This window comes from Hippocampus guttulatus, chromosome 7, assembly GCF_054856545.1.
Source record: "Hippocampus guttulatus isolate MCC_2025c chromosome 7, RoL_Hgut_1.0, whole genome shotgun sequence".
Lineage (NCBI taxonomy): Eukaryota > Metazoa > Chordata > Actinopteri > Syngnathiformes > Syngnathidae > Hippocampus > Hippocampus guttulatus.
The window spans coordinates 12314799-12336331 of NC_141267.1; the positions used below are offsets into that span (position 1 = coordinate 12314799).

At 41.9% G+C, this 21533-nt stretch overlaps 2 protein-coding genes across 3 annotated transcripts; both read right to left on the bottom strand.

Annotated features, from left to right (window-relative positions):
* Positions 1-9533: 9533 nt before the first annotated feature.
* Positions 9534-20436, bottom strand: LOC147202271 (uncharacterized). Of its 2 annotated transcripts, XM_086115477.1 has the most exons (5): positions 20381-20436; positions 18148-18239; positions 14175-14278; positions 12172-12309; positions 9534-12088 (listed from the first exon to the last, which is right to left on the bottom strand). In XM_086115477.1, the coding sequence occupies exon 5, from the start codon at positions 12077-12079 to the stop codon at positions 9704-9706; it is 2376 nt and encodes a 791-aa protein (XP_085971603.1). In that variant the 5' UTR covers positions 12080-12088; positions 12172-12309; positions 14175-14278; positions 18148-18239; positions 20381-20436; the 3' UTR covers positions 9534-9703. The 2 variants fall into 2 exon arrangements, with proteins under 2 accessions (XP_085971603.1, XP_085971604.1); XM_086115478.1 differs by lacking the exons at positions 14175-14278; positions 20381-20436.
* Positions 14289-20629, bottom strand: lrrc15 (leucine rich repeat containing 15). The gene is made up of 2 exons (XM_086115479.1): positions 20494-20629; positions 14289-18239 (listed from the first exon to the last, which is right to left on the bottom strand). Exons 1-2 carry the CDS (start codon positions 20520-20522, stop codon positions 16553-16555), a joined length of 1716 nt encoding a protein of 571 aa, XP_085971605.1. The 5' UTR covers positions 20523-20629; the 3' UTR covers positions 14289-16552.
* Positions 20630-21533: the final 904 nt, after the last annotated feature.

A 21533-nucleotide genomic window follows, 5' to 3' on the forward strand; every position in this document is an offset into this window, starting at 1 on the left:
ACTGTGTTCCTCTCTCACTTCCTCTTCATTTACTTGCCCAGTTTGGAAGACATGGGTTCTTCATAACAAAAGCACAGGAAAATGCTGGCAAAAGCAACGACACAGGTGGTGGGTGTGTGGCTTAAGTTTTGCGCATTGATAATTTTCTCACTTTTACAACGATCATAATTAGACATCCCGTTCGCCGCAGGGATCCCACTTACCCAACGGTTTGTACAGGAGCTCCATGGGGGGAGTGGGGGTGTCAATAGTGTCATTGCCAAATGTCTGGAGAAATAATAATGCTGAAATGGAGAAGTCAAACTGACAGATGGGGACCATGCAATAATATGAGTAACAAAACGAAAACTAGATTTTGATCATATTCTGTTGCCCTGCAGGAAGGAGCACCTATCGTATATCCACTGCAAGTTTAATTGGTACACACTGCATGGGTGCACTGGAATACCAGAAGCATTGTGCAGGAGAGTCAAAACATAGTTTCACTAAAACGTTTGTATAGGGCTTCTCTGTCGGCCTGAACACTATCAGAAGCACAGACCTTTTTTAAAACCTAAATTCTATTACTGGTTAGATGAAACTGTACTCATTTCTTCCCAACAGCCTATTCTCTATATTTTGTCGCGTCTGTATTGTTTAGACCACTTCCATTATGCGGAAGTGGCTGTTTTTTTTAAAAAAACTGAGATTTCAGTATATACTGTGATGCTCTGTCAGCGCTAATCTGCCCCAGGACTTCAGAATCAGTCGTGCACGCCAGTGTAACTTTACTGTATTGGCAAAGGGGCTATTCCTTGAACAAATCAGATTTGAAATTCACCCCACAGGGCTTAATGTATCACCTCTTAACCAAGTAGGCGTCCCCAGTTCATGCAACAAAGCTTGGTTTGGATTGCAGTTGCCTCAGTTGGTGTGGCAAACCCAACTCCAAGTATTTATGTCCCAAGTTGGAGGCACGCCCCATCCACAAACGGAATGGCAATTGGAATGCAAAACGACAGTCGTTAAGATACCTTCCAGAGTTGCATTAATATTCCAATCAGTTGGAAAGAGACAGTGGAGCTGCCTCGACAGTCACTGGTGACTGTTATTTGTTGGAGGCAAAAATCATGGCGTCTCTTTGAGATGGATAAGAAGACGGCATTGTATGTGGAAGATATGTAAGCCACCTCCTCTGTCTCTCTCAATTCTCTTTCAAACCAACTGTCTTCTCTGCCCAGAATATGCACATATTTGGCTGCATAAGAGGGCAGGTGTGGGCAGACAGCGGAATCTTGACCTGTGCTGTGCCATATGCCTGCTTGGTGGTTGTTTGGTTTCCCCAATATATGTATCTGTGCATTCCTCACTGCACCTGACTGCATACACCACATTACTTTGCAGAGTACAGGGTGTCCATTGCCCAATCTTGGGATGTGTCATCCTTTGTCTCAGGGTGTTACCAGGATCAAAGTATACCGGAATCTTGTGTTGGTTCAAAATCCTCAGAAAGGATTACACCAGTGCTGAATACGAAATGTCAAGATTGTTGTGTCTGTCACTCTCTTCTTTCTCACCATCCCTTCTGGATGTAGGTCTCCTTTTCACAAACAAGGGCCTCCCTCATATCCAAGTGCTGTGTTCTATGTTATTGGTGGACCAGCCAGGACACCCCTCATGTTGTGCTTGCAACACTCACGGTCCTGTTTCTTTATACTCTCTTCAAGATCTTTTTGATAGCAAAGAATTGTGTCAACCCTGTGGAATTTTAAGATTCAGAGCATCAAGTTTACATTGCATAAGACACAGAGTGCGGCAATGGCAGCATTATTGACTTCATGACTTGGCCGCATCTAGCAGAAAGCAAAATTCACGAAGGCCCAATCATTTAGCGGGTTAAACAGATTTCACAAATTCCTCCTTCCACCCATTTTCTAATCCGCTTATCCTCACAAGGGTCGCGGGGCGTGCTGGAGCCTAACCCAGCTGTCTTCGAGCAGTAAGCGGGGTACGCCATGAACGAGTTGCCAGCCAATCGCAGGGCACACATAGACGGACAACCATGTGCGCTCATAATCACACCGAGAGACAATTTAGTCCGGTGTTTAAGTTAATGGCAAGGAGAAAGGAGCTAATGAAATGGCTGAAAATTATAGTGCTTTTTTTTTTTTTTTTTTTTACGGTCATGTCTCTCAGAGAGAAGGAGCCGGAAAAGGTGAAGGATGGGGTGAACCGAAGAGGAGTATTCCTGACTTAATCTTGGATTTCATGCAAGTCTTTAAGAGCTACGTAGGGGTTTACCCGTGATTATATTGGCAGCAGTCACTTGCAATCAGATTTATTCTTTCTATGTAGCCATACAAGACCAGAGGGATCGATGACCCGATTCAGTGGCTGCTGTATAGAATTGCCTCAACAGCTCCTGTAGCAGGCCATGCTTCAGAGCCACAGGAAGTACATTCTCGGCTCAGCCTTGATGAGGATGGATTTCATGTTGGCCTCCTATTTTAGGCCCCAAGAGATTCCCAGTAACTTGAAGGTCTTGACACTCCACACAGGGCACTTGGAGAGGTCAGGGGCAGCAAAGGATGTTTCCCGAAGAACAGAATCATCTCTGCAGTCTTGATTGTGCTCAGCTCCAGGTTATGCTGTCTGCACCAAGACACCACCCACTCCACTTTCTGTTGAACTCATCGCCATCTTTGATGGGGCAGATGACTGCTGTGTAATCTGCAAACATCAAAAGTTTGACAGCTGGGTGCTTTGAGGAGCAGTTGTTTGTGTAGAGGAAGAAGTGCGGTGGAGAGAGAACACATCCTGGGAGACCCCTCGGGCTCTATTTTTGTGCCCAGCGCAGACCGACTTGACTCCCAACCAATTAAAGCGGCTACCCTCAATCCCTTTTAATTCAGCACAGGAGAGCCTCGCAGTCTATATGGTGGAAGCCGAATGGACTCACTGAAGTCCCTGCAGGAGATCAGCACGTGCAAAGTAAGGAACTGCAAGAAGAGCTCCACTTGTGGTTAAACTTGGCCACTGCAATGTGACCACCTTCAACCCCCGATCGTGCATCAGTGTATGACACAACCCCCCTCCCAGCACCACCACCAGGTGGTTGCTCCCAGCCTCACCTGCTGTGCCTTGCCTGTTAGGAAATTGTTAATCTACTGGAAGAGAAATGCCCAGATGGAACATCTTGGAGGAGTTCAGGGATGACGGTGTTGAAAGCAGAGCTGAAGCCCACAGACAGGATCCTCACATAGGCCCCACGCGGTCAAGGTGCTCCACGATGAAGTGTTAGAAGCAAATGACACTTTGCCATTCCTAGATTTACCCTGCATTACAAAAACTGATTACAATTGGCTCATGAAAGGTGAGTCATCATTGTGTGTTCCTGCTGTGGAAAATCCTCTCAAAGCAGGCTAAATACCCGATGTGTGTGTCTGTTGTGTGGCACGGAGATGGTGTGTACGATCATCTCTCAGTGCTGCTTTGGTGTCGCTGGTGACAGCCAATAACCCCTTTACGACCTCTCTTCAAACAATAGCGCAGTGATATAATTAGTTCGATAGGCTCCCAGTACAGTAGTGCACATCGTGTGGGCTGTCGCTGGATGATGTCTCCTCTCTCTCTGCATTCCATTTTTGTCATTCAGGAATTACCAGGAGTTTCATTTAAACTTCATCAAGCGCCCTCATGATAGATGAGCATTTTTATAATGCATTTTTTCACAACTCAGCTCAGGGACTGGCAACCTTAAATACACAAAGAGCAAGTATGTTACCTGCATATCCTTTTGCCAAGACCCCGCAAGGATCAAACATTATAGTTAACATCCATCCATCCATTTTCTGAAATGCTTTATCCTCACAAGGCGTGCTGGAGCCTATCCCAGCTGCCTTCGGGCATCCACGCTCGCACTCACACCTAAGGATAATTTCGAGTGTTCAATCAGCCTGGAAACGGGGTACATGGAGAAAACTCACGCAGGCACGGGGAGAACATGCAAACTCCACACAGGGAGGCCGCAGCTGGAATTGAACCCGGTACTTCTGCACTGTGAGGTCAACGCGTTAACCACTGGACCACCGGGCCGCCATCTTATTTTTTTTGTGCCCGATGCAAGTGACCCAAACTGAGAGTAAAAATAAACACCTTGAAGCCTCTTTCTAATGAAGAAAATGTACTAATGCTGTCGTCACTGACACCGTACGGCAATCCAATCTAAACTTTGCGCTAGAAAGCCAAAGCAAAGAAATCGTCCAAACGACCAAAAGTTATGTCCCTAGTATCTTAATGCACACGTGTGGTGAATTGGACAGCTGAGGTAAAGTCCATTTTGCCATCAACCCTGAACAAGGTAATTTATTTAAACTTCATTATCCAGGCAAGGCAGTTAAAACAAATTCTCATTTGCAATGCTGACCTGGCAGCAGACAGCAGAGATAAACAAAGAGAAGTAAAAGCAAACACAAATACTTTGACAACAAACTGTAGAGTGTGATATACAGTACTTACATAGTTACGTAATACATTGTTAGATCACAGTGTATGGTAATTAAAAAGTTTTTGAAGCAACATATTAGGATGGGACGCTGCTTGGATGATTGAGTTCATTGTTTGCTGCTCTTTGCATGAGACTTTTCACGTTGGTATAATGGATTATGATCATCTTGTTTTCCTCATCAGCATCAACCCTAATGAGCTGCTTTTGTTGATACTTTCAAACATATTCATCAAAAACAATGAACAGAAAAAAAACCCATCCGGCATCAACTGCCAACTTTTTTTTTCTTCGACAAATCTGACACTAATTAGATTTTCCGGCATTTAGTCTTGACAGCCAGTCAATTTAAGTCACCTTTCGCCGCAGTCTGGGAACTCCGCCATTGATTTGGGGAAAGCCTCGTAATCCTATCAAGGTTTGGACCTCGGGGGTCGCTTGGAGTCAAGAAATGCACAGCTTTATCTTTTCATCCTGGAGCACGAGCTGAGTGACAGCTATGAATTACTTGGAGTCAATAACCTATTTTGTCAACAGGGACAACGATTCATCCAAGCGTCAACATCAATCACAGCGGCCTTGCTGTAATGTACAACTACAAGCAAAAGCTCACAGATATGTAGCGCCATTTATTGTAGTTTACAAGCATAATAACGTTCTACAAGAAGACAGTAACTGCTCCAATCATTAGTTTCACTTCCATGTTTGGGATCGTGATGCACGTTACGGGTCATTTGCACTGCAAATTGGTTTGGGATGTTGTCTGACCCAAATGTGCGCCTTTCTTCCGATTAACAATTGACAACATCTATCATTTTATATTCACTGTCGATGTTACACACGACGGCAACGTGTACTATATTCTTTTTTGTACTCCATGTGGACAAGGAGTTTTAAAGGAGGCATATGCATTTTTAATAAACAGCTCAATACACCGATAACAAGCAAGTAAATATGAAGGTGTTCCTCCAGAAACATGTGAACTCTTCGTATGCAAACCATTAAAAAGTGACATTTCCATATCATGCCCACTTTAATGTCTTAGAAATGTTGTAGTAGTTTGGTAACATCCTTTTCCAGCCGCTCAGACACCATCTCACCTTCATGTTAGTCCTCAGGTTTCAGAGATTTAGTTGATTATTTCGAAGGGAACAACATCCATCAAATGTCAATGTGATATGATTTATAATATTTATGTCCAGTATAGTTTACCATAGAGTGTTGGTCCCCGATGTTTTGTAAGCTGTCTTTTTTTAATCTTTGTTTGCCAAGATTGTCTGAGCCCGTCAGAACTTTTGACATTTATTAGGCATTTACATTTAGACACTTCTTTCTCTCTGCTGTGGTTTCATTGTGAATTATTGTGGAAGACAGTCATTAAAATGGGATATATGCTGGGATTCCCTTTTGTAAAAAAGGAGTGGGTTTATAACACGAGCATGATAAAACAAACATCAGACTTAATGTGGCAGCTTCCGCTGAGATGAAATGGGACATTATTAAGAGCCCCTTTTTATGTCGATGAAACAGTGACAGCTATAATGCGGCTCATGAGCTACTACTATAGGAATCCACTAACTACTTATAAAATTTGACCTTTTTGACCTTACATTTCTTGTCGAAAAAGTGATATCCAGACATTCGACAAAGCCACGCCTACTAGGAAACTGCTGATCACCGCAATGTTCAATGGTATATTTTCTAATCCTGTCCAACGAAGCAACTACAACCTTAAACTACGGTATGGAGACACAAGTTGACGCGTGACGAACTCCAAGAAAACCAAGTGCAGTGTGAAATGGGGCATGTTTCCACAAGATGGATGAGCAAAAGGGTCGACAAGAATTCAACCTCACCAGGTTAGCTTCTATCCTCTTCTTTTAATGCAAGTGTTGTTGCATTCCCACAGAGCGGCTTGGAGTCATCAAAACTGCAAATACTAAGTGTGGATTTTACTAATGGTCATCTTTCCACAAATAGTGATTTGAAATGACTTATTCACTGGATCCATTTAGTTTTTTTTTGTAAAATAAACATGATTGCTGATTGTATTTTTTTTTTAACCAACACTACGTTTTAACAATGGACACTTCAAGAAAATTGAAGAAAACAATTACTGACTTCTCTGAGGGAAGACTCCACTTGGAGGATTATGTCCTCGTCAGCAACAAAAGTAATTTGTGCAGCCGTTATCATTCTTCCTTATCTGCAAACATATTTTGTTTCAATGCATTCCTTCTCTAAAATATTCAAATTAATATTTAAATGTCCACTACAAGGTCACAGTCATTTGCCGTTAGAAAGACGAGGCAAGGTAATATGATTTTGCATGTTTCTCAAGGTCAACGGGTCACATGTTTTTTTTGTTTGTTTTTTTTTTGTTAAGAGAGGGTGTGTGCTCCACGACTGGTGATCTACTTTTAGAAGGAAGCCGCGCAGTATGTGAAGAAACAACACAAGCAAGTGGAGAACATGCAAACTCCACTCATGAGGGCCCAATCCGAGATTTAAACCCAGAACCTCTTGACTGCAAAGACTGAAGAAGATGTGCACACCACTAGTACATGTGCTGCCTCATCAATTACAGTCATGTGAGTTTAATACCAGTTCAACTCCAACCTTTCCCCATTTTTTGACCCATAGTTCATTCATCCAAGTGGGATAAGAGACCAGAGGAGGCCAATCAGGAGCCAAATGATTAGTTCATGAATGTGGACATGAGCTTGTGTTCTTCTGTGTTGTGTATACAAGCAGATACCTCATCATCAACTTGGGCTAAAGCCAAGGTGAAACTTCTCATTAGTGCAATGACACCATTATCTCTGTCACTGTCCAAAGGGTCTCTAAGTCCCTCCCTCTTGTAGAAGTTATTTTGGACACATGTTCAATACTCACTCACTCACTTTTTACTTCTATGCTTATTCTTTTTGTTTCTCTGTTTTCATTCATTGTGTAAAGAACCTTTTTCACAAAAAAATTAAACAGAAATAACAAAATTCTAATTACATTCATAAAACCCCGCATTACTCCTGAGACTGACATTGTTGCTTCAAAACAGACAGAAAATCAATAAAAATAAAAATAAAAAACACCTTGCTTGAAGACGACTGGGATAGACTTCAGCACCACGACCCTTGTGAGGATAAGCGGATCGCAAAATGGATGGATGGATAGAAAAAAGCACCACTGAACGGTCATTACGGACAACAGAAAAAATATAAAAATATGATTCCTAAATTACAATGGAAAACTGATGCAATTACAGTAACACCTTTTGGTGTACAGCCAATGGACAACGTACCTGTGCAGTGTAGAAGTTTGAGTTGCTGTTTGTGTTTACGTTGAGACACCAGTGCTTTCATGGTGGTGGTTCTCTGGCTCCCCTTGCTGTAAGAAGCCAAGTGGTGCACTTCTAACGATTGAGAGATTTTCTTGACTTCAGAAGCCTCATGGAAGCAATCGTCCATGCGGTCATTTTCAAAAACACATGAGCAGGCAGTTCTACGCACCACACATACAAATCATAATAATTCTAGCACTTTAAAAACAATTAGAATCAAGATTTAAAACTGAGGTTGATAACCTTTCCATTGCAACTACCAGGTACCATACTAAATCTATGAACAGTATATAATGCACGTGTTTAATATTGCATATTATCAGCATTTGAGGGTTGGGATTTTTATAACAGCTCCTCTCAGGCTTTGTGTTTTAGAATTGGGCTGATCAAATGGTCTCAGTAGGATCCCCATCCTAGCTATAATGATTAGTGTCCATAGTCCAGTTCTTTCGAGAACTAATGAGGACAGCGCCAAATGAAAAGACTTGCAGTCAGGCCAAGCAGAGCCATCTTGTCCACTCACTTGCGTGTGAAAAGTAAAAGAAAAACAACAAAAAAACCATCATCATATTACATGAAATTATCATTTTCACTTTTAGGTATTTGGTCCTTATTTCAGTCCAACAATGGCAATGTCAACTTCATTCATTCATATGAATAAAACAGCTGAATTTGTGTGTTTCGTGTTCAAATACCTGCGTGAGAATTGAACAGAGGCGTTGTACTTTTATTGCCCACGCAGGCACTTGGCATTGCGCTCACACGAGACATTGCTCTTTGTATGGGGCCATTATTGTAGGCAAACATTTCGCAATGCTTATTTCAATTCAAAAATATGTAAAAAGAATCTCTCTCTATCCGTATCCACGTGTGAATTTTGCTTCATTTCTGCCATACACGACAGGACTGTCGCAGTGTTTACAGATCGCACACTTACAGTTTTATATACACTTTTAACCATACATTTTACGCATGCAAATCAATGTACATATTTGCACCTTGCACACATTTGAAGATTTTCGTGACACATTTGTGACTGTGGTTACGGGTATTGCTTTCTTTTTTTTCTTTTTTTTTTTACATGTTTCTGGATTGAAATACGTATTTGTAATTTGTTTTGCACAATAATGGCACTGTACATTTGTCTTTTTATCACCAATATACGTGTTTTATCACATATGTACAACACATACAGACGTTTAACAAACGGTTTGCCTGATATATTTAATGAATGAGTCTTACTGATGGGTCAGAAAAGCAGCTGAAAGTGCCCGGTGCCTTGCCGCTGCCAGCAGGTGGCAGTGATGAGTCCCATTGGCAACTGGAGAAGAAGCGAGGTGCTCTTCCCATCAACACATATGCTGACGAGCAAAAAGCTTGGCTGGTTGAGTACGTGCAGTCCTAACGGCCATCTTGAACCGGGAGTCCCCTGCAATCGCTTTCATTTATTTGTATTGAAGTAACTGTGTTTGGCTTCAGTCAATCATAACTCGTTGAATTCTCTACCAATTTTGACACGGTTTGGTCGGTGAGAAATATCACGCGCGCACGCACACACACACACACACACACACACACACACGCATCAGTCAATCATAACTCGTCTAATTCTCTACCAATTTTGACACGGTTTGGTCGGTGAGAAACATCACGCGCGCACGTACACACACACACACACGCACAACAAAAACAACAATAAACTTGACCTTATTTAAAAAAAAAAAATTTTACTATCACAATGTTTAACAGTTTGGAATTGTTAAAAGCTTTGAAAACAATTGTTTCAATTAAGGTCAAACTTCATATCACATTTGCATATCCACATCAGTGTATCACAAGTCATGAACCTCATCACACATCACACAAATAGTCTCCGTCTCCTACACAGGCCTTAGGATGACTTCTTTCCTGTAGGAGAAGTGGGTGAGTTTGACCTTGTGCTGCATCAACTCTCTGCACACCAGCAGGCGGTAAAGAGACAAGGTGAACTTAGCCAGCACTAATGTGCAGGTTACCTCCACCAGCAGAAGAGCGATGTACATGAATGCCTGAGATTTGCACTGCAAAGCTACTTTTGTGTCCTTGTATGATAACAAACTGGGTGCCTTCTTGGGGTGTTCCTGGATGGGACAGGTGAAAATGACCCTGGTTGTCGGTTTAGGAAGGGGGCTTGTCGCCTGAGTGGTGGTCAGTTGACTTGTGGGTGTATTTGTGGTTGTTGCTGATTGTGTAGTTGTGATTTGAATTGTGCTCATGGTGCTGGGTGCCGTGGTCATGACTGTGATTGCTGCCGATGTAGTAACGGGTGTCGTCGTGAAAATGGTTGTGGTTATTTGCGGAGTGGGTGTCATGGTGATGGCTGGTGAGGTTGTTCGACTTGTGGGTGTGGTTGTTGTCAATGTGATAGTTGGTGTAGCTGTTGTTAATATCGTTGTGGGTATAGCAGTTTTCGTTGTGGTTGTTTGCAGAGTGGACGTCACAGTGCTGGCTGGTGAGGTTGTTAGACTTGTGGGTGTGGTGGTTGCCAATGTGACAGTCGGTGTAGCTGTTGTTGTTAATATCGTTGTGGGTATAGCAGTTTTCGTTGTGGTTGTTTGCAGAGTGGACGTTACAGTGCTGGCTAGTGGGGTTGTGATTAAAATGGTTGTCTGTGGTGGTGTTACTTTTGTAGTTGTTGTGACCAAAGGCACTGGCGTAGTAGGGACAGTCACTAGTGTTGTTTGCTGTGCTGTTGATTTCATGTCAATCGTCGTTTCTTCTGGTGCGATTGTAGTAGAGGTCGTCGTAGTTGAAGGTGTCGTAGATGTAGGTGTGGTTGGCCAAGTAGTGGTTGCCATCATTGTTGAGAGGGCGGTGGTTAGTTCTAGCGTTGTGAGAGCAGTCGTAGGCAACATGGTGGTTGTGAATGGAAAAGTAGGGCAAATAAATTGCTCTTCTGCCAATGACTTGATCTCTTGTTCTTTAAGATCTTCTGGATTCCAACAGACAACTGGCTTACGAACAATCGCAGAGTTTGCCTTTATCCACCGATGGAGATGTAAAAGGTTGCAGTCACAATTCCAGGGATTGTCATTTAGATACACTTTAGTGAGATGTGTTAAAGTTTCAAAAATATCCTGAGGGAGCGTTTCAAGATTGTTGCTGGACATGTCCAAGGAGCTCAGTGACGGAATCTTCTCAAATACATCCCCACCCAAGGAGTCTATCTTGTTGTTTCGCAGATTCAAAAGGGTGAGTCTTTGCAGTCCTTCAAAGTAGTCAGCTGACAGTGTAGTAAAGTGATTCTTGGATAGATCGAGCTTGGTCAACCTACTCAGAGGACTGAATATTGCCTTTGGGAGGTCACTCAGTTGGTTTTGACTTAAGCTTAAATCTGTCATTTTGGTCAGTTCGCCAAAAAGCACAGGTGGAAGGCTTGATAGTTTATTCTTGTGCAGGGTCAGTGTTTCGAGATTAGGGAAGCCAACAAAAAATTCACTTGGTAAATTTGTCAAGAGATTGTCGTCCAACACAATCTTTGTGAGTTTGTCCTTATATGGAAACTGATTAGCAGATAACTGTGTTAATTTGTTGCTTTGCAAAGAAATTTCTTTCAAATTTGGCAAATTATGAAACATATCCTCTGGAATGGCAGTGAGCTTATTTTCATAAAGCCGCAGTGTGGTCAGTTTGCTTAGCTTGGAGAACCAGTGGGTTGTCACAGCGGTGAGTTGATTTTTAGCCAGATGGAGTAACATGAGGTTCTCAAGGCCATCAAAAGTCCCATCTTCAATCGATGCAATCTCATTTCCATGTAACTTGAGCTCTCTTACCTTTTTAAGACTGTCAAACAAGCCTCGCTCCAGATGACGGATCTTGTTCAATTTTAGAATAATTTTCTCCAGGTTGTTGAGGTGGGTAAAGACTCCAACAGGGATGGACGTCAGCAGTGTGCTCGAGATCTCAACGTACTTCATGTTGACCAGACCTTCAAATGCTCCTGGCTCGATAACGGTGGTGCTTGTGTTAATGAACTCCACCTTTTCCAGGTGGGGGTTTTCCACAAAGGCTGCTTTGGGGATTGTATTGATGTTGCTGGCCAAAAAGAAGACTTCGGTCACGCCTGCCTTCAGAGTCCTTGGGATTTCTTGAGCTGCATTAAAGACAATTTGGTTTTCTGAAGGACAGTCGGTCTCTTTTTCACATGAATGGTTTTCAGACAATAAGGAGTCCAACAGTGAAAACAAAAAAAAAAGAATGACATGTTGTCTCCGCATGCTTATATCCTAGAAGAAATAGAGAGATTTTTACAAAACTGATTTACTTGCCAAAACGAAATGCTGTAAAAGCCAAAGAACACTCTCCGTACCTGTTATTTCCTGGAGTAGGATGCAGGAGCGGGTTGTTACAGCAGGAAGGAAATGTAAACAGACGTGGGTTTATAAGTTCTTGTCTTTATCAACGTTGCCAGTGACCATCCAGGGCGTGGCCCAACACGTTCCTGTGACTGGAGATAACAGCAAAGAAGTTGTTGAGCTGTTGATTTTAACCAATTACAACACAGGGTTGCAGCATGTCTCCAAACATAAGAAAGAACTCTGTTATTTTATGTATTTGCCAAAATGTCATCAGAAAGTAATGACAACTTTGTCACTTGTTTTTCAAATAGAATTTCCCAGGTATGGTTTCATACTCTCTGCAGCATCAGACTACCGGTAATATGTTTTAGAATTGAGCAAAAATTATTTTTTTGCAGCATCTGACTGTTTTCATTTACTATTATTATTATTACTATTATTATTTTTACTATGACTCTGTTACAGAAACATTGCTCGATAAAATTATTTTCAAAAGCTAAACATATTTAATCTGAATAATAATTTACTATTAGTACTACTCTACTGACAGCAAAGGGATGTCAGATTGCAAAGCAATGCTATTGTCTGTTAACCGATATACAATATTTGTTCAAGAATACTTTTCTGCTTGGCTCTCGACGAAGGCGGACGCTTCTGCACTGCTCCCCCTGCCCTCCCACCTTTTTTTCCCTGCTCGCCACTTAGTCTTGTGCAGTCTTTGTCTAACTTTTTTTCCCTAGCCTCCTACCGTGTTTTCATCCGAAGAACTAACCATGGAATTAGTTGGCTGGTCTCTCAATGTAATTGACAAAAAAATTTCGACGGAAAGAGCGGGCAGTGGGGAGCCTGCTTGCCCTCCGGGGACACTTGCTGCCGGATACGCCCTGGATCCATGGACAAAGTGGAGACCGGTGTGCCTGACAGTACTGTCCGTGGAGGACGTGGAAGACATCTACATTATTGGCCTTTTGATAACAGGTATGCTGCTGTTTGGTGTTGGCAGCTTGCTGTTCTATCGCAAAATTCAACCGACGGGAGCAGCTCTATTGGAAGTGAAGAAGCTGCCGGTCACTCTGGATGGCTTGGCGCGAATGTCCAACACTCAGACTCAAGCGGTGACTGAGCTCAACTGCAATATTGTTGCGGTTTGGAGCGACTCCGCGCGATCGATAATACCATGGAGACGTTGGAATTTTCGCTTCGAAAAGGAATTGAGGATTTGGCTGATCGGCGCCAGTGAGAGATACAGACCAAGGACTCAAGGCTGTCTGGAATTGTTGGCGGCCGTCTCTCCAAAACAAACAACGCTATCTGGCCTTTCCCCTGGATGGAAATACGCATGGAGTCTAGGGCCCCCACCACCACCCCCCCCCCCCCCCCTCCTTCTCGGCCATGGACTGATAAGCCGGGACTGTCTTCATGATGAGCAGACCTCGACGAAGCAGCTATGACCTGTACACGCATACACATACACAACTGGACAACCACACGCGCATACACATCCTTGTTATCACCGTCTTCATCGCTCCGATTCTTTTTCCCCCGTGACGTGGTTCGATGATGCGGAGCGCAACGGTGACCGTGCAGCTGGTCATTGTTGGACGCGTCGCGGTTACCCTACCCTCCCCCCCTTCCCATTCATCCCCCCACTTATACATGTTATGTCTTGTGACTTGTTGTAACTGTCTAATGCTTATTCATGTGCTAGGGTCTTTTTTATCCTGGACTTAAATTATCCTCGGAAGAGGATAGTTCGAGCGTGGGTTTTTTTTCCCTGTCCCTACCCAGCGTTTTTCCTTTCTGAATTCTGATTGTAATTTCCCCATTGCGGGACAAATAAAGGATAAAGGATATCTTAAGCCTTGTCAGCTTAGCTGCTATGGTTAACAACAAGCTTCCAGTACAGTAGCTATATAATAAACGTCATTATATATATATATATATATATATATATATATATATATATATATATATATAGGTATTTTAAATATTAAAAATCGATGAGAGCTCTTACCTTGGTCAAGAATGTCCATGCTCAGAGCAATTCGCTTGATGTTATTTCTGCTGATTCACTTTGATAACTTTTTTCCTCTTGTTTTCCTCTTTTCCTCCAGATAGCTAAAAAGGTTATAATAACAGGGATGCTTTTATGTTGCGTGAAGAGCATAATTGCCACTATTTAAAGTACGTCTGTGGTAAAAGACACAGGCGTATGTCACACAATAAAGGTAATGACGTAAATCAGTTCAAGGTGACAGCTCACCCTGAATAATCATGCAAATGCAGTTATTTGGAGGCGTGAGGTGGATTTGGGAGAGTTTTAAATGATTACGATCTTTTGACTTTGAGATTTTATTCGTCACTGAAATTTTGTATAAGTGTGGAAAACATTTGATTAGTAAAGTATAAGGGCAAAATAAAATGTGAATTCTTTCCATCAATATCTATTTTCACTTTCAATCAAGCAAGATGTGTTATTTAAATGTATTATTGTTAAAATGTCTTGTCATACATACTCAACCGAAACGCATGCTTAACATACCGTAGGCGTAATTGTTTCAATGCAGTTTAGTACAGTGTATAATATTCCCTCAAACATGGAAATAATTCTTCCTTACAAATGGTAAAAATTCAATTCACTTAAAATAATATAAAAATAATCAAAAATCAAACGTGTTTAAATTTGTCTCGTATACTTTACTGTTTGTGTGAAGGTATATGTAGTTATAAAGTGTCAACAGCAGATGTCAGTATTGTAACAGCGAAGAGCCAACACGGTTCTCAACCCCACAATCTTCCGTTATTCTTTACAGGTTGACTTCTGATGTAATAACACTGTTGAGAGTGGGTGTGATGTTTTGGTGTGTTGGTGTTTCATAACTGTTAAAGATTCAGCTGGCAAATGTATTAGGTAAGGGCCCGTTAGCTGCTAGTTCATGGCAGATATTGCCCTTCCTCTTTTAGTAATCCATTCACATTTGTGTTGTTTATGCTATGTATTCAGTTAAGAGAGTTATTTGTAAAATGAGACATTGCCCACAGTTTGGACGTACTTTATTTTGCTTATTTGTAGCCAATTTGAGAGGTGACAGAAGATGTTTTTCTTGTTTGCTCTCTTTTTTTTAACCCTTTCGCTGGATTGATTGGCATGGTTCAAGTGACAAAATTCAAAATCAGATATGTTATTGGATCATTAAAAGACTCCGATTTTATCTTAGCAGATTTTATTCTTAATTATGGTCTTAATATGTTTCAGTAAATGTGTGTATATTTTAAAACAAGCAAAAATATTTGCCCATAGCAGCCAGAGAAATGTAGAGGTTACCCTCAATTAAATCAATGGGGGAAGAATGGGGGATATTTGTTTTGTGTTTGGGGAGGAGGAGTTATTCCCCATTTTTCATGGGAAACGCTGATTGGAGATTTATCCCTGTTTTTTCAAGATTTTTTTTTAGGTTGAAAAAAAAACTTGCTTTCAGTGCATTCATAATCAGCATTAATTACATTCACAATTTTGCTATTTCACTATTCCCCGCGAACAGCGGGAGTCCACTGATTTTTTTGTTTTTGTTTACCTATGTGTTGTCTATGACAGGTGTACACAGAGTTATTCATGTGAAATGATGGGTGTCAGCGCATTCATTGTATTCCGTAAGTGTAAACAGCCGCATCTGATAGGTGTCACACAAAGCATACTGTACATGGAGATAAAGTAAAAATAAATAAATAAATAAATAATAATGATGTTGTCAATAATTTGGATTTTGTCACTTGGACTAGCAGTGTAAATTCTGCCATAAACAATGGAAGAGATTTCTTGCAAGACACTGAAGTTAATTGGTGTCTTAAAATAAAACCTTGGAGGCATATTTTTTAAGAGGCATATTCATTGTGAAAAATTCTCTTGTCTGTTTCAAGTTTCTTAAAGCTGGATCTCCACTGCATGGTTGAAGTGATTCAGATCGTTTTTTTCCTCACATGAAGTTTTGTGTTTTGGAATGGCGTGCATTGAACTAGTTTGTGTGTCAACATAAGAATACCCTATCATGTGGTACTTGATCCTTTATCGCCTGTTTTTCATTTGATTGTTTTATATTATGTCCTATAAGTGATTTTCATACATTTGTTTCCCATAATTACCGTGACCTTTCTACTGCATTGGTGTAGGATGGCCCAAATTCAGGTTATGTCGTCTCTGTAGGTACGAGAACTCCATTATGAACCAAGGACCCCCTGTAATTGCTTTTGCGTATTTTGGATGTCAGCGAGTGTTGGCTCAACTCAAATGTGAACACAATCATAATGGCTGAGTCACTTGAAGATACGTGCATATAAATAGATAGCGCATACAGGGCCTAAATCATAATAGTTCACTTTAACCCCTGGTCTCATTTACAGCACGGAGTTCCTGCTCCTGTGGCCTATATGCCCTTGTCCTTTCTTGTTCCTCCTCCAGCAGAGACAGCCAATGATGGTGGCGCTTATGATCACTGTCGCAATGACCGTGATGACAATGAGGATGATGGAAGTATGGTTGGGAATGTGACCCTCCTCCTGCTGTCCACCGTTTGTGACTTCATACTCGGATGAAGAAGTTGTCTTGATAGCAGGTGGGGTGTTTGGTCTCCTTCTCCTCTCCGTTGGGGTCAGCGGTGTCTGCTGCGTGAAACTCTGTATCTCCAAGTCCTCTTCTGTGAGTCCAGTAATCACCTCCCCATTCAGATTGAGAGGGGTATCGCACACCACTAGTGTTTGGTTGGCCTTGGATGGGTGCTTTTTCAGCCAGTTGCGAAGAGGCAGAATATGCATGTCACACCTCCAGGGGTTCTGCTGAAGAAGTATCTCTTCTGCCACAGAAATGGCATCTAGATCTTGCTGTGGCAGGTTTGTGAGAGTGTTATTTCTCAAGTCGATCTGTCCCAGGTGACTCAGGCCCTGGAGAAAACCACCAGGCAGATGATTGATAAAATTGTGCTCCAAAGAGATGTTGACCAGGCTGGGGAGTCCTTGGAATGTCCCGGCTTGCAATGTTTTCAGCAAATTTGTGTGAAGTGATACTTCACCTAGCTGTTCCAACCCTCGAAAGGATCCAGGCGATACGTAGCTAATCCGGTTGTGACTGAGCACCAGGAGACGCAGTTGTGTGAGATTTTTAAAGGTATCAGCCTCTATACGGCTCAGTTTATTGTCATAGAGCCACAACTCTTGAATGGCCGTGGGACCAAACACACCTGGACCAAAGCTTTCCAGGTGGTTTTCATACAAGGAGATCTGGGCAAGCAGAGGGACGTGAAAGAAGAGTCCCTGTGGAAGAGTCCTCAGTTGATTGTTGGAGAGGAACAGCTTTGTGAGTTTGGGAGTTTTTGAGAACAAGTCATGCTGGAGATGAGTAATACGATTGTCTTGTAGGGATAGTTCCTCCAGGTTCCCGAGGTCATCGAAACTTCCACTGGGTATTTCTTGAAGCGCATTTTTATTTAGTCGAAGATATTTCAGCTTTGAAAGCCCTTTGAATGCCTCACTGGGTAACTGACTGATAGCATTTCTTGCAAGCAAAAGGTACTCCAGCTCAGTCAGGGGGTGAAAAGTTTCCATGGGTATTAAGGTCAGTTGATTTCCAGTGACATCAAGGGCAGTAAGCATTTTGATTGGAGAGAACCATTTTGGACGGAGTGCCGCAAACTTGTTTCTGTTTAGATTCAAAGTCGTAAGTCCCTGAAGATTTTGGAACAAGGTCTCCGGGAGGTCTTGCAATTGTGTTCCAGTAATTCTTAGGGCCTTGAGGTTTACATGGGAATCAAATGTGCCGGGTTGAACCTCACTCAAAGTAGTGTCATCAATCGCAATGAATATTGCATGTGAGGCAGAAGAAAGATCCTCTGCTTTCAAAGAGTAGATGTTGAATTTGGAGAGGAAGAGGGCAGTTGTAGATGGCGGCAGAGGAGGTACATTTGATAAACCAATGCATGTCATTTCTTCTCCCTTACATTTGCATCCATCCGGACACACCCAGACAGCAACGTTGATGGAGCAGAGAAATAGGAGCACTAGCAAGATGAGAGGTTGGTCCATCACGCCCCTAGAAAAAGACATAAATGTTGGATTACCTGTATTTATTTATTTATTTTTCATTCAATGAACCAATGTCGACAAATGTATCACTTTATTCATATTTTTTTTTTCCAAGATGGCGCCCGAGTAGGCAGCCTTCGGCAAGTGCTCTTCAAGAGCCTTGCTTTTTTGTTCTTTTTTGGTGTTTTTGTCTTTTGTTTTGTCACATGTTGTTTGTTGTTTCATCGTGTGGACCTGATATGGACTGTTTTCAGCGCTTTTTGGCCACGACATTCGTCAAAGGAGAAGTATCTGTGCTTGGTGGTTGCGCCTTCTCGGCGGCACGCCTGTACCAGCACAGATTTTGATTGGGGAGGGATGTCGGCGCCATTGACTGTCGGTGCTGGACAGACCTGGGGCGCTTGTGTTTTTTGCGCCTGTAATGGGCAGCATTTGTCACAACCCCGTTTTGTTCAGTGGCTATGTCAGCCCTGTTGGACAGTCGGCGTTGGTGCGGCTGGATGGATGGCTGCTGAAGTTGAGGATGAGGAGAGAGGAGCGTTGGCGCAGGGCGCCGATGCGTATTTGGAACTGAGAGTCGCCGCTTGGAATTGAAATGGATTTCCATGGGACAGGAGAAGTGAACCAATCTCTTTTTTAGTCAATGGATGCTACAGCTTCTTGTTGACTTTGAAACTTAGCTTGTAGCCGACGTGTGCACATTTTGAGCATGACGTCTCTGATCCACTGGTTAAAGGACACTTTGATTCTCTCCTCTTTCATCTCAAAATGCTTCAAACAACAAAGCGTGTGATGGAAAAGTGGTTAGAACTGCATGACTGTCCGTTTTTTATGTTATGTGTTGTGTTTATTATTTTACTTTATATTAACTGTTTTGTTAAGCGCTTTGTTACAGCTGCCGCTGTTGTGAAAGCGCTATATAAATCAGCATGTATTGTATTGTATTGTATATTTAGATCCAACGTTGATTCACTTGGGTGCTCTATTCTGGTAATGAATTGCTCATGGACCCCCAACGGCTCCTCTTTATGTCAAAGCCGGTTCTCGTCCATAAGAATGAGATTGTATGCAATTAGGAGGTTTGAACACTCTTGCATCTGAACTGTCAAAAACAATCATTTATTTGGTCAGTAGTTCTGGGGAATTGTTCCAAAAAATGCACCGTCATTATCATCCTAACTTATTACGGGCATGAAATGATCGTACACCAGCAAATGACGAACCTTCGAATCATCGGCTGGGGCTTTGCTTATCATTTTGGAAGAGGAATTGTCCAAAAATTGGTCATTGACCAATTTCTTCATATAAATCAATTTAAGGAAATGGGGGTCACAATCAGCATGAATTTGTGGTGGGAGAGTTACAAGCTATCAGAATCATTCATGGTGAAGGAGAGATATGCCAACGTCAAATGCTGACTCAGCTGTAGACTAAATGCATACTCCTATTAACGGCTGAGTTATTTTCTTTTTTTTCTTTCTCAGAACTGGGAATATTCGCTGCGCTGTTTCTCTTCAGTGGCAACTTTTGGTTTTCACAAGGACTTCCTCCCATGAGCTACCTCCCCAGGAAATCAAATGGATACATTTCCCCTGAGTAAGTGCATTATCCAAGTCCCGTTTCCCTGTTTTTCTTTTGAGCGGATGACTGGTGATAAGTAACGCAACCAGAGCACCTCCTCCCAAACAGCTCCAGTAAATTTTAGAATCATACCATTTGACAAAAACAACAGCAACAAAACACATTCTGCTTTGGTTCACATTAAAATTCTTCTGTATGGGTGTGACCGCCTAGAATTGGAACGTGTGCCAAATATGTCTAAAGTCTATCTAATTCACCATAAAGTGCTTTGATTTATTTATTTATTTTGCCCCTCGCATGACTTAGTTGAAGCAAGAGCAGCACTTTGTTAGACAGAATTTTAGTCAGATTTGAGAGCCTACTTACTCGTGTAACAGAAATCCAAACTTACTGATAAGCTTTTGTATTCAGATTCAATACTGTATTATCTTTTTACTGTATTATCTTTCTAACAATCAAAAAAAATCACTGTCTCAATAACTGGCACTAAGACTTGGCAAGTACAGAATCTTCCGACAACTCTACTAAACCACACACACTCAAGGACACACATTCTACATTTCTTACCTTGAATGGCGGCAGATGATTGAACACAGACAGGGAGTTGGTGTTATCTCTTACGCACACACTGCCTTCCCTCTGAAGCTAATGAAGTTCTGTGATGAAAATATCACACTCACATTATCAAGGCTTTCCTGGTCCTCTTCATCACATGGATCCCTTCGTATTTCAGTTTTCTTTTGTCCGCTCGTGAAATCTGTAGCTCGGCATCATTGTCTCAGTTTCCTCAGAGTCCTCACTGTTTCTGCTGCCGGTTTTTGGGCAGGGCAATTGGGTGAAGGGGGAAGCCCCTCCCTCTCTGGGGTCAGAACTGGTTTGAATGCACACGGGCCATTTAGGTTTTGTAGGACCCATGTGTTTTCAATTACTGTATTTTTACAACATCTGTGTGTGCCAGATGATTTTCTACTAGGAAACAGATGCTGCATTTAAGATTGAGGTGATGTGAAGAGGAAGTGTTTTTTTGTTGTTATTTTCAAAGAAATTGTGCCTCTTGCATTGTTATCTCATGCACCGTCTCTTTCCATTGATGTGATGCCCAGATGTTTTTAATTTCAATGCAAGGAAATGTCTATTGTACTGTATACGTATGACTAAATGAGATTCAATAAAACAGTGAAAAAAAAAACACTGGGTCCAAAATAAATCAACAGGGGAGGGTGGACAGCATTTTTTAACCTAAACAAACTGCTTCTTTACCACAAAATCCAGATAGTGAGGGTGGAACCACAGCAACGTAGAGGACCCCTATCAGTAAACACACAACATATACCATATAGGAAGATGATGCTGTAGTCATCGTGTAGTATGTGGTGAAATACGGAACATGTCTGTCAGAAATGAATCAATTTGCGCAACTATAGTACTTTACACGAGCAAAATGTATTACGGCCACACCAAAAATAAGTTAAAATAATACAATAGGAATGATAGTACAATAGTACAACAAAGATGAATTAAAGTTGCTAAAAAAATCTTGACATGACAAGAAAAAAAACCCTTGAATTCAAATGGATTTAAATCTTTGAAGACCGTGCATCTGTGCTGTGGTGTAAAAGCCGGCAGATACTGATTTTCGTGTCGGCGCAAGGCTAGCCGCACTGCTTGCCATTTGGCAGACCAGTCTTTCGCCAAGATGGTGCAGTAGAAGAAGTGTCTT

Coding starts and splice junctions, on each gene's coding strand:
- LOC147202271 (XM_086115477.1), bottom strand. CDS start 12,079: ATGCGGAGACAACATGTCATTCTTTTTTTTTTGTTTTCACTGTTGGAC.
- lrrc15 (XM_086115479.1), bottom strand. CDS start 20,522: ATGAAGAGGACCAGGAAAGCCTTGATAAT. Junction 18,240..20,493: donor ACCAGGAAAGCCTTGATAAT/GTGAGTGTGATA, acceptor GTCTTTTTCTAG/GGGCGTGATGGACCAACCTC.